This window comes from Ochotona curzoniae, unplaced genomic scaffold, assembly GCF_017591425.1.
Source record: "Ochotona curzoniae isolate NIBS_2020 unplaced genomic scaffold, NIBS_Ocur_1.0 scaffold_3223, whole genome shotgun sequence".
Lineage (NCBI taxonomy): Eukaryota > Metazoa > Chordata > Mammalia > Lagomorpha > Ochotonidae > Ochotona > Ochotona curzoniae.
Window position 1 is genome coordinate 7,591,927 of NW_024467108.1, and position 13,543 is coordinate 7,605,469.

Here is a 13,543-nt window from a genome sequence, read left to right on the forward strand (position 1 = left end):
AATTTGGCTGTGGGAAGGTTCCACAGGTACCTGCATATCACAACTCTTCAGAGCACATACTTTAAATGTGCACTTTATATCAATTATTCCTTAATGAATGCTATTAAAGAAACCACACATACACATACACATGGGGAGGGGTCCTCAAAAATTAAAGGAAAATATACATTATGAAAGAACTAAGCAAAAATCTCAAGTGTTTGCTTTGAAAGCAGCTTATCTTTTCATCTTAGCCTTCCAAGCACTTTCTGAAGCACCCTCCTCCCCATACACACTCATACATGTAAAGCATGCCTGTGGCATTTAACGCAATGCCAACTTCAGTAAAGAGTGCTTGGTACAAACTAATACAACTTTCAGGAAAACATTCCAGCTTCTTCACAGGGAAGAATCCCATCTTACCTTAAAGAAAGAATGGATAGCAGCTGTGGCTTCACTGCGAACCCTCAATATAGACCCCAGGACATTCGTCCTACACCTCAGGTGAGGATACTGTCTCAAGTACTCCAGGGGATGCCTCTCTTTATACTTGATAGGGAAAGCCTGTCAAGATACAGAGAAACAAATTAGTCCTAAGGTGCCATAATGGGGGCTAGCATCATGGAGAAGCTAGTTAAGCAGCAGCAGCTTGCAATGCCACTGTCCTATACTGAAGGACTCCTGGCTGCACTTCCAAACCAGCTCCCTGCTGCCGAGTCTGCAAAGGCAACAGAGGATGCCCGAAGTACTGCAGTCCTTGCCATCCACGTGGGAGAAACTGAGTCCTGACTCCTGGCATTGGCCTGGCTCAGCCCTGGCTACTGCAGCCATGTGGGCAGTGAACCACTGCATAGATCATCTCTCTACATTCCCCTGCCCCTCCAAGCACCCCTTTCAAATAAATAATATTTATTATTATAAAGTGTTATAAAATCAGTTTAGAATAAAACAATTTTAGAATAAAATTTTCCTTCTTTATTTTCCAATATTATTTGACCACAGCCCACATTATTCTACAGGTAAGTACAATGGTGGAGTACATTCAGAGAGATTTGAATTATTGGAATTAAATCCAGTTCTACAATTTGTTAATTAATTACTTACTTTAGGTTCATCTGCCAACCACTGATTACAAACAGAAGTTAAAACATAACTATGTAAATGAGTCTACTGTTTAGCATTCAGTAGTTCAGAATACTATATATATTAAAGACTGCTTCTTTTTAAAGATTTACGTTTATTGGAAAGGTAAACAGACAGAAGGAGAGAAAGACAACAACAGAGACTTTTCATACATTGGTTTACTCTCCACCTGGCCTGCAACAGCCTGGGCGGGGCCAAGCTGAATCCAGGATCCCAGAACCCAAACCAAGTCTTCCATGTGCGTGGCAGGGACCCAAGCAATTGAGCCATCACCTACTGCCCCCAGGTGTGCTTTACCAGCAGGAGGCCTGAAACCCAAGCAGAGCCAGGCCTCAAAACAGAGCCAGGCATTGCAACACAGGATGTAGGTGCCCCAAGCAGCATCTTCACCACTGTGTCGCCTGCTCCGATAAATTGTATTTCCTACCACTATATGCTAGTGTTCAATTTTGAAGTCATCCAAGTGTTTTCAAAGTCTATGATACTTCATAATCATTTGGTACTACTACGATTACTGGTTTGTACAAAAATGAGGAAAGGTCAACAGCTTTTCCTCACTTAACTTACTGCAGATTTATTAAAAATTCTAAAGGAAATGATGATTCCAGTTGGAAACCCTCCCACCATGACCACAAAATAAAAATAAAATTAAAAAGGCACATACGTCCTTTCAGACAAAAAATGAGCTTCAGAGGCAGGTGCTTGGTGCAGTGGCTAGGTTGCCACATGGGATGTGTACATCCCACACTGGAGTGCCTGCTTTGAATCCAGGCCTCTCTCTCTCTGACCCAGCATCCTGTTAGTTCACATCCTGCAGGCGGTGGATGAGGGCACAAGTACTTGGGTTCCGTTCACCTGCACGGGAGACACAAATGGGATATCTGCCTCCAGTAAGCATTTGGGGAGGAAACCAGTATATGAAAGATACCTCTCCATCTGTCTAGACTCTTCCAAACAAAAACAAATTAATTTTAAAAGGTATCAAAAAAAAAAAAAAAGGAAACAGAAAAGCTAAAAAAACAGCTGCATTAACAGCTTGTTCTTACAGTCTTGTCTGTTATTTTTAGGCCTATGAGCACGTTCCTTTTTTAATTATTTATTTATTTTTGCTGTTGTACAGGGATAAGCACTACAGTTAAAGTGAAAATGGGACCACATTCTCAGAAATTCAGGGAATGGTAGGACTCAGAATTCCCTAACGGTTTCCTCTCCCATATTAGAATGACACGAAAGGGAAAAGGAAGATGAAGGCACCAATGGAAATCAGAACGTACAATTTAAGTCATGTAAGGAAAGCTAGAAAACACTTTGGCTTGATAATCCAGTAATGGCAGGCACCAGCCACGAGTGCCTGTTTTATATTAATTAAATTACATTAGGTGTGAAAAAGATGAGATCTTTACTGGCATTGGCCTTGTTGCAAGTGGTCAGGACTCATACTGACTGCAATATTGCATAGCACGAGTATAGCACATTTCCATTTACACAGAAAATGCGGCTAGTGGTGCTGCTGCAGAAGCCATCACTTGGCTTGAGCAAAGACAAGAAGTTCAACCATTAAGACTTGTTTATCCATAGTTTCACAAAGCTCTCTTTTTTTTAAAATTAATTACATTGCATTATGTGACACAGTTTTTTAGGCACTGGGATTCCCCCCACCTCTCCCCACACCCTCCCGCCACGGTGGATTCCTCCACCTTGTTGCATTACCACAGTTCAAATTCAGTTTTGGAAGTATTTACCAAGCATAAAGTCCAGCATCTTACTGTCCAGATAAGTTCAACGGTTTCTTGGGGAGACCATCTCTGGTCTGAAGGTAGAGCCCGCAAAGTATCATTCCAATCAATTAAAAGGCCCCACATAACAGCAGCAACAAGTTACAATGTTATGGAATTAGCTGACATGATACTGAGTAACCAATATGTCAAAAAACACAAAGCTCTTTTGTTAGAGGCTTCAGACCTATAAATCTGATAAAGAGGTTAGAGGGAATAAAATCAAAGATTCAGCTCAATTGCTTGAACCCACAGTGATAAAGAGAATGAGGCCTAGCCAAGTGAAATGATGTGCTTAAGGTTATCAGTGGATTACTGGCATAGCTGAAACTAATGTTCTAGCCATTGGCCTTCTCTGATTTTGCTGCAACTGTCATTATGTATTAAAAAAAATTGGGAATAGGGAAATAATGTCAAATAGAGAAATCACATCATTTTAAGTTTTTAGTTATTTTGAAATAAAGAAATAAGAAAGTTCTCTTTAAAAATGTCATTTCGACTTATTTTGCAAGAAATTCAAATTGACATAAAAATTAGGAATCATGAAAGAGTTTGAAAATCACAAGGAATGGAGGAAGCAACAATTTTTGCTTTGCTCTATTTTGTTTTTAGAAAAGTCCATGATTGCTAAAAAGTGGCCATCCTTATTGTACGTCCTGATTTCCATTGGTGTTGATGTCTTCATCTTCCTTTCCCCTTTCATGTCACTCTAACGTGGGAGAGGAAACCGTTAGGGAATTCTATCACTGTGATTGATGCAGAATACTTACAAACTTGGTGAGTTTTAACTGTGACATGTGTTATCGAGAATAACAAATTAAAACTTAGCTCTCACTCATTAAGCCATCTACAGGAAGAACTGCTTCTACTTATCAGTGAAGATACGAGTGAAACACATTGCAAATGCCATCTTCCCCAAGACCTCACTTAAAACAGAATCCTACTACTAAATTTAGCCAAAACCACCCCAAAAAGTGTCACAAAACATACCTTGGCATCACAATTTCCAACAACTTCAATGTGCTCTGCCTTCAGTTCCACATTTTGCTTTTTAGCTGGACTTTTTACCAGCTGTCCGTGGACTTCCACAGAACTCCCAAAAGCTAAATCTCTACAAGATAATAAACAAGACAGCAACATATGTAAGAAATACTCATTTTAATACAAGTCACACTATTGAAATATTAAAATACTGACAGAAGATTTTACCCTTAAGTGACTCAACACAATTCAAAATCTGTGGATGCTCTTTTACATACCAAAGTTATAAAAATGAATTCCATAAGCTTTAAAATGGAAACAAAGAAGAATTTGTGTGCAAGTATTTCCAATTAAGAGGTGATAACTATAATCCTTATCAAAAAGTAACTTGGCCAACAAACTTTTCAAAAGATTGCAGGTTACATGTAAAACCTGGTGAAATCAAAGGTTTGTAATTTCATTAGTAAAACCAATGTCAATTCTCTTCGGTAATATACAAGCATACCACAAAAGTTCATAGAAAATGTGTATTATAAAAAAAACTATGCACGCATTTCAAAAGTCTCTTGCACAAAAAAAAACCCTTACCTTTTTTTTTCTTTTTTTTTTTAAAGATTTATTTTATTATTATTATTTTTTTTATTGGAAAGGCGGATATACAGAGAGGAGAGACAGAGAGGAAGATCTTCCGTCCGATGATTCACTCCCCAAGGGAGCGCAACAGCCAATGCTATGCCAATCCGAAGCCAGGAGCCTCTTCCGGGTCTCCCACGCGGGTGCAGGGTCCCAAAGCTTTGGGCCATCCTTGACTGCTTTCCCAGGCCACAGGCAGGGAGCTGGAAGGGAAGCAGGGCTGCCGGGATAGAACCGGCGGCCATATGGGATCCCGGGCGTGCAAGGTGAGGATCTTAACCACTTGCGCCACCGCGCCGGGCCCAAAACCCTTATCTTTTAATTTTATTTTCCATCGACTTTCTGAAGCACTCTTACATCAGAGTTAGGGAACATGTTACACTGAGAAAGTAAGGAAAAAGTAAGAATTCTCTCTACTTTTTTTGCAATGTCTAATTTATGTAAAAGGGTTTTTGAAAAAGGTAGCTGAACACACATACACTTTCTAAAATTCCATAAGTGTAGGTCCTAGCCCAAATTCATCCACCAAGTAACTAGAGGACAACTACACAAAGTCATCCAGACTCACTCAACAATCATCTAGCAAGAAGAAGCTGAGACCAAATGATGACATATCTGCTCGAGATCTAACATTTCTCATCAAGTTTAATATTTTTTTCTGAAATATTACAATACAGCACAGTAATATAACTTGTCAAAGTAAATGTGCCAAGACCCTGCCACCCAGTTCTGCTTCCTTACTACATTTAATTATTTCATTTTAAATGTATTCTTGGGCCCGGCGCGGTGGCGCAGTGGTTAAGGTCCTCACCCTGCACTCCCGGGATCCCATATGGCCGCCGGTTCTAATCCCGGCAGCCCCGCTTCCCTTCCAGCTCCCTGCCTGTGGCCTGGGAAAGCAGTCAAGGACGGCCCAAAGCTTTGGGACCCTGTACCCGCATGGGAGACCCGGAAGAGGCTCCTGGCTTCGGTTCAGCATAGCATTGGCCGTTGGCTCCCTTGGGGAGTGAATCATCGGACGGAAGATCTTCCTCTCTGTATATCCGCCTTTCCAATAAAAAAATAATAAAAATAAATCTTTAAAAAAAAATGTATTCTTATGTAACTTTTAGAAGTAGGATTGTTCATCATTGCATCATACAGGTGTACTTTCAACAAACCTGATGGGGTATTTTGAGAAGTCCCAACTTAAAACATGTTCAACATCCTTGTACATGAATTTTACCCTGGGGCCTCTTGCGCATACCTCATTCATCCTCCAAAACCTCTAAAACTGAGACACCATTGGATCTATGTGACTGCTATGCTGACACCTACTAATCAGAAAAAGCTACAAACTTTGAAAAAAGATTACTACTGCACTAGAAGAAGTTTCTACTGTTCTCCCCAAGTGATCAAGCAATTGGAGAGACACAAAAGCATTCAATATGTACAAAGCATTTAACTCCAACAACGCTCAGAATACTCTTGTTCTAATAAATCACAATCAAATGCTGTGTTTCGGAGCTTATATCCTAACATATATATGGCATTTGTTTTAAAACCTGATGGAGATAACGAAAGTTTTTTCCACATACTGGTTTCTGAATCAGCACTGTGTAACAGGTTATGAATACAAAATGAATGAGATACCATTCCTAATCTCAAGAAACTAAGATCTAGCAGGAGGAGCCCAGTAACAGTGTAGCTGATTACCAGCCAGTGTGATACACTGGAAGGCAGAAGGGGGCACAGGATGCTCTGGAAACCCAGAGTATGGACATCTGAGGCTGTCAACAGACGGGAACATCAGAAGATGGCTAAACTGAACTGTGGAAGGTAAGTGATAAAGAGGCTAGAAGCATGCATGAGAGCCTAGGGCCAGTGCTGTGGTGTAACAGTGAAGCTGCTACTTTATGCAGCATCCCATAGAGGTGTCGGTTCAAGTCCTGGCTGCTCTGCCTCTGTTCTAACTCCCTACTGATAGAGAAAAGCAGCAGAAAATGGACCAAGTATTTGGGCCTCTACCACCCATTTGCCAGACCTGGAAGAAGTGCCTGGCTCCTGCTTCTGGCCTGACTCAGTTGTGGCTGTTATAGGAAGTGGAAGATCTGTCTCTCTTTCAAATAAATTAAAAAAGAAAAAACTTTAAAAAAGTAGAAGACAAAGAACAAAATGGCACAGGAGCGTCATGCAAGACCAGGGAAGATGGAAACAAAGATTAGAAGGTGTTAGATAAAGGAGAAGCCTATCTCTGAAATCTCTGAAGGAGTTCTTCACAAACTATGCATTCATTCCAAAGGCAGAGTAACACAGAAAGAGCTTCATCTGCTGGCTCACTCCCCAAATGGCTGTTACAGCTTGGCTGGGCCAGGCTGAAGACAGGAGCCAGACAGCACCCCAGCCTCCCATGAGTGGAAGCACTTAGATCCCTGCTCTTCCAGGCACATGAGCAGGAAGCTGGATTGGAAGCAAGAGTTTCTGGGTTTCAAATCACCACCCTCCAGTATAGGCTGCCAGTCCCATTTGCAGCATCTTGATTCTTATTCTTAACGTCAAATGAAAAGCAGATACAAGGATCCTTCCAGGGGGAAGCATGCATACTAGATTAGGGAAGTGGGAAGCACCGAAGATGAATCATGACCTTTTCTTGGTCTACTCACCTACTGCCAAAGCTTGCATCTGCAACAACTTGAAGGCTTTCCAAAGACGACCCATCATTTACATGCAGAAACAAGACTTCCTTTTGGGCTCGGATTGAACGAATCCACCCCTAAAGCAGAGAAATACTTTTAACGTCAACTTGCTACACTACTCACAGTCCAGTCTTCAGTAACTCAACTGCTGTTTAGTTCGCCCACACGCATGCCTAGCTTTACATGACTCTTACCACAGTGAGATACACACTCTGACATTCCACCTTGGATTATAAAGCTCACCATCTTGAACGGACATCACACACACCACCACCAATCTCTTCAGTATTGGCTATTCCAGTACCTTCCCAACCTTTCCCTCCAGTTACAAGTAACAGTGCATGTATCTCAGCACCTTTTCCTTCTTTTGTCAAATTCCCAAGGAGATGACACGGTCAGACTAGACACACCACCACAAAGGCCAAAAATCAAAAAAGGTCTCAGAAACCTTCTCAAGGAGTCGGCATTTCTCCTAGACGTTAAGATACTGCCAGGACACCAGCATCCCTCATCAAAGCTCCTGGGGGCAACACCCAGCTCCAACCCTATAAGCCCAGCCTCTGAGCAGCACTGACCCTGGGCCATGGCACCGGCAGCTCAAGGGATCAGGGCTCTGCACCCACATGTGAGATGCTGAGCTTCTGACTCCTGGCTTCGGTCACCTGGCCACTGCAGGCACTTGGAGGGGTACTGCAGCTGACATATGCGCTCTACCTCTCAAATGAAAATCTACACAACAATGTCCAGCACAGTATGAACCCATATTAAGCAACACTTAAATTCCCTGTCTTTATTTAAAAGATACATGCCGCTGCAAGACATGTCTTCAAGCAGAACAGTAATACCAAAAACAGCTTTCTGAGATACACGCAACGTCAACTTAATTAACACAGAAGGAATAAAAATCTTCTAGCAGATTCTGAGCAATTGCGAAACGTCTAAGATGCGTAACCCAAGTGAGGAATTCACTGCCAAGCTGGACAAGATTCCCACTTATCTGCGTCTCCGCAAGGCTTTAAGGTGGAAAGCACTTCAGTGGCTGTGGAGCACAGACAGGAAAGAACAGCCACCACTATCATCAGGTATTGTGCATGTACCACTTAGCACACATTTTTGCAATCTTCGTATATTATCTCATTTACTTCTCAGCATACCCAGAAGGATTATCAGGACCGCCACTTCACAAGTGAGGAAACTGAGCTTCACAGACATTACAGAACTTGTAGAATGTCTCTCTGCTTGGAGCAGGCAGTCTAAATTTGAATCCAAGAGTATGTGAGCAGAAAATCCTGGGTCTTGGGCCAGCATGGTGGTGCAGCATGCTGATTCTCCACCAGCAGCGCCAGCATCTCACAGAGGCACCCTGTGGTGTCCCAGCTGCTCCACTTCGGAACCAGCTCCCAGCTCATGGTCTGAGAAATCAGCTGAAGGTGATTAAACGCTGTCTCCCTAGCACCCACGTGGGAAGCCCCAATGGAGCTTCTGGGTTCAGCTGGAACCAGACCTTGCAGACAGCTAGGGAGTGAACCAGGGAATTAAAGACCTGTCCCTCCAACTCTTTCAAAAACAAATCTTATACAGAAATACTTACACATATTCTCCTAATTCATTAAGCACAAAACACGCAAAGCTCCACCTGAGGCTCTTAGGGGGCTGAAGGCAGCTGAACACAGTTTAAGTCCAACTGTCATGTCCGAGTCCCAAGCAGGCAAGTCTGGGTTTCTGGACTCAAGGACAGGTAAGGACACGGAAACCGGGCTTGGTCGTCTATGCTTCTTCTAATAAGTCTGCCCGCCATGCCCTCGTGTCACGAAGGCAAAGTTCCAGCACTGCACAGCAATCGGAGCGTTCAGGGGACCCATGGGAAGGGCGAGCCCACGGCATGCCCACATGTCCTCACCCGGACAGGGAAAAGCAAAGCTGGACGTGGATGTGTCCCACAAGTCCCTAACCACGTCCCGAACACCCACCTGGACTTTAACGCGCTCCCCACTCGGGGGCTGGGCCCTGAGGGCGTCCCGCACGCTCAGCCTGCCCCGACCCTTGCACCTTGGGCGGGGAGCGGAGGAGCAGAGGCAGCGCAGCGTTCGGAGCAGGCACGGGGCCGCAAGCATCGCCGCCGTGCCCGCTGCGGGTGCTCCCCTCTTGGCCGCCGCTACCCGGACTTCAGGCGCTCCGGAGGCCCCAGCTCGAACCCCGCAGAACCTCCCTTCCGCTTCCCTCTTCCCCACACGGCGGCACAGGCAGCAGCCCGAGCCAGCGCACGCAGCCCGCCGCTGCCCAGTCCCGCACTAATTCTAAACCCACGCCCCCAAACACGCGCAGCAGCACGCCTGCCCCGCCTCTGCGTCTCCGCGCCAGCGCCGCTCACGTCATCACGCTACGGTGGGAGGGGGAAGGTGGGTGAAAGAGAGCATGCGCACTGGCATCCCCGAGCCCGAGTAGCGGGCCCGGGACGGGATGCAGGAGGCGGGGCAAAGGAAGGGCGGGGCCTAGGGCGGGAATGGGCGGAACCTGGAGCTGGGATGGGGCGGGGCTAAGGCCCGACCTGGCTGTAAGGGCCCCAAAGCAGCTGGCGGCGAAGGCTGGGTGGTGTTCTTACAGTCCTCATTTCGAAGGTTTCCATGGACAGCTGAGACGCTGACAGGCAAGAAATAACCTAAGCTTCAGGAAACGCTTGGGTGATGGACTGGCTTGAGGATATCAGTCATTCCTGAGTGCGTGCCCTGAGCGGAGGAAGAGTCAGACACAGGTGCCGCTCAAGTCGGAGCAGTGTGGTACCTACATCACCAGTTGCATCAGAGGGTAACAGATGCCTGATACATCTTCAGTTGGGATGTCAGAGTCGGCTTCCTGCAGAAGGCAGTCTCAGGAATCACTGTTTTTACATAATTCTGTTGAGAGCCAGATCAAAAATGTTTTTCTTAAAGCTACACCAACTTGTCTTGTTCATTACTCCGCCAGGTGATTTGATAGGCGTGTGGCTGTGCCTTGCAATCTTAATCCCTGATGCGACTCAATAGCCCCTGCAAACGCCAATAGATCTTTGACTAGGGTCACTAGACATTTTTCTCTTTTTAAGGATTTATTTGTTTTTTATTGGAAAGGCAGATTTACAGACAGAAGGAGAGATAGAGCTTCCATCCACTGGTTTACTCCCCAAATGCCCACAACAGCCAGAGCTAAGTCAATCCGAAGCCAGGAGCTTCTTCCCACACGGGTGCAGGTCCCAAGGCTTTGGACCATCCGTCACTGATTAGGTATGATTAACCTGTAAAACTTCATACCAGAACACCATATGCCTTAACAAAGACACATCCATCACACGTTGCATCCTGAAAACCCGAACCACTCTATGTACAGTCATATCTTGCTTTGGATTGCACAGAGCTCCAAAAGTGAAGACTGACTCCTTCAGGGCTTATCATTCCAAACTGCACTGTCCATGTGGTCTGGGAAAGTCATTTTATTATCATTCCCACACTTTGCAGCATTTTCCATGGATGATGTGAGACCAAAAAGGCTGATCATGGGGGAAGGAGGGTTGCCAAAGATATTATACTGAAGTAAAAGTAGTTCAGAAATAGTGAGCCTCTCAAAAGTTCAGATTTCTTTTTAAAGGGAATGGTACTTTATCCCCAACATAATTTAAGTTTACAACTACAAATAAAAATCAGACAGACCTTTGGTTAGTTTTATTACTGCTTTGTAAAATTCTGTGCAGCCTAGTCCCCTCTGCTTGCCTGCCCCTTGGCTGGACCACTCCCTTTACCCCTCACTTGGTGCAGGAGTATTTTCTGTACGATGTGGGGAAGGCTGACTTAAGGTAGTTCCCTGCTGCTCTTAGGGGAGCACCAGCCCCTCACGCCCTTCCATCCAATAGGGTCAACTCTCTCTACATGCTGAAAAGATGAAGGATGTCTCTGGAGAGGAACATGTTCTGCCTAAAACCCTGTGAATTCTGAAGCTGATTACATTCTGCTCTGTGACAAAGAACCTGTAAGGAGGTTTACTCAACATTGAACTGTGCAGCCATCAGTACCCACCCCAGCCTAAAACTAATCACTCTCATTGGAGCACTTCAAAAACACAAAAAGAAGATGATGCTTCACCTTGAGTTGTTGAGTAGGAATTTTTTTTTTTTTTTAGTAATTCAATAACTCGGTTCAACTTGTTTTGCATAAGAGTCTTGTGAAAGGGGTATTGGAACCAGAAGACCAAGTGATCACACTGCACAAATAGTAATGTCTAAGAACTCAGGGACCTGGATGTTTCCTTTAACAGATTTAGTCCTCTAGCAGCAATTCCTTGGGGCCCACCAATTCCTGTGAACAATGATATGGAAGATTCATTGATAATGTGACTGTTGCTAAAAAGAAATGATCTATACTTCATTTTTCAAGTTTTGTTGAAGAATCATGTATAGCAGCAAATAAAAAATACAAAATTTCTATTTTCAATGTATCAAGTTAAGCAATTTGGCATTCCTTACTCTGGCATAATAAAAATAAGAATATGATTGATATGTGTATATGTACACGTGCATATGTAAGAATCATTGACTGGGCACTCATTTTTGTAATATTTCACTGCAAAATGATGTAATTGGTTGACGTTTCCTAGTTGTGTCAGCCTGCAAGGTGGCTACAGTGATTCTTGCCTCTGGGCTTCCACACCCTCATGTGGGCTTCTGAGGTAGTATTCTTTAACACAGAATCAGATAATGTAGAGTAAGATTACAGTTGATGTGTTGATATGTGAGTTCTGAGAACAAGTCATAAAACACATCATCTCTTCCACTTTCCTCTCTTGGATTGCTTGCTCTGGGGGATGGCAGGTCCCATATCTTTTTTTATCTATTATCTATCTATCTTTTTTTTATCTATTTTTATTGCAAAGTCATATATGTATATGTGTATGCATATATATATATATATATGTGGATACAGAGAGAAAGATCTTCCGTCCAATGAATGATTCACTCCCCAAGTGACTACAACAGCCGGTGCTGCGCCCATCTGAAGCCAGGAGCTCTTCTGGATCAGCCATGAGGGTGCAGGGTCCCAAGGCTTTGGGCTGTTCTCGACTGCTTTCCCAGACCACAGGCAGGGAGCTGGGATGGAAAGTGGGGCTTCCAGGACGTGTACAAGCACCAAGATGGGATCCCAGTGCTTACAAGGCGAGGATTTTAGCCACCAAGCCATGGTGCTGGGTCCAGGTCCCATATCTTTATGCCTTTATGACACCCCACAAAAGCTCTGTGAAGATGTTCACGGAGTGGGGCACCCTGTTGGCAGTCAGCACTGCTTTGCCACACATGTGAGTGAGCCATCCCAGAAGCGGGTCCTCTTGCTCCAGTCAAGCCTTCTGATGACTAAGGTACCAAGTGATACCTCTCCTGCAAACTCCTGAGAATCACTGAGAATCTCTGAGCCAAGACATTCCGAACACCCCAAAAATATTTACTGCTAGTGTCGTGTAAGCAGCAATGGATAACCTATGCATTGGTTAAAATGCATCTCACTTCCACTTTAGTGGAAGAACATTGGTCCTTACTAGGGTTTGAATTATTTGGCGCACAAATTCATACAAAAAGTTTAACCCCAAGATCAGAAAGTAATTGTATTAAAAGGGTAAAAACTGACCAGTTAGGATAGTGATAGGTCAGGCCTTTGGGAAGTGATTAATCTGGATTAGGTCACGAGGGTTAAGCCCACATGATTAAATTGTAGTAGTTTATAAGGTGATGTAGACATAGTCAGACCTTCATGCTCCCTAATTCTTGCTACTTGATACCCTGTGTGTCCTTGAAACTCTGATAACAAGAAGTAAAGGTTCAACCAATAGGGCACTCCTGATCTTGGTCTGAGAACCTTCAGAGCCATGAGCAAAACCAAAGTTTGGCTTTCTGAACTATAGCAATAAAAATTTGCTTCATGCAGTCCTCACTGTTTTTCTCCACCTAGTCTCAGGAAAAGATACAATCTCATTAATCATATTAGCTCATGGTGGTGGAAAAGGCAAGCAAGGGAGAGAGATATATGAATTCTTTGAGACTTTTCCTGGAAAAGTTACACTCAGCTACACATCATTAGGGAATATAATCATTTTCCCTCTCATTCTTTGAGAATCAATGAGATTAATATACAGATGAAAAAAATATGTAAGGCTATTCCCTTAAAATCCAGTTTCGCTACAGTCTATTCTGATAGTGTGAGCAGATTCACTGTTGGCAGCAGAGGGCTTGTCCTTAAAATTAGACTTCAAGAAGTTGGGCACCAGGAAATGGCTCAGCTCCCAAGTCCCAGTTTCTGGCTTAGCTCTGGCCATTGTGGTTGTTGGGGGAATGAGCTAGCA

General features: G+C 43.9%; 1 protein-coding gene across 3 annotated transcripts in view; it reads right to left on the bottom strand.

The window, feature by feature from the left end:
• NARS2 (asparaginyl-tRNA synthetase 2, mitochondrial) overlaps positions 1 to 9,490 on the bottom strand; it is a 132,873-nt gene extending 123,383 nt beyond the window's left edge. For 2 of the 3 annotated variants that reach the window (XM_040963979.1, XM_040963977.1), the window contains exons 1-4: positions 9,157 to 9,490; positions 7,154 to 7,263; positions 3,888 to 4,008; positions 403 to 543 (exon numbers count right to left, since the gene is read on the bottom strand). In XM_040963979.1, the coding sequence (XP_040819913.1) occupies positions 403 to 543; positions 3,888 to 4,008; positions 7,154 to 7,263; positions 9,157 to 9,300 (516 nt within the window). In that variant the 5' untranslated portion in view covers positions 9,301 to 9,490. The remainder of the gene's footprint in view (positions 1 to 402; positions 544 to 3,887; positions 4,009 to 7,153; positions 7,264 to 9,156) is intronic. The other variant, XM_040963978.1, reaches the window with a different exon arrangement.
• Positions 9,491 to 13,543: the final 4,053 nt, after the last annotated feature.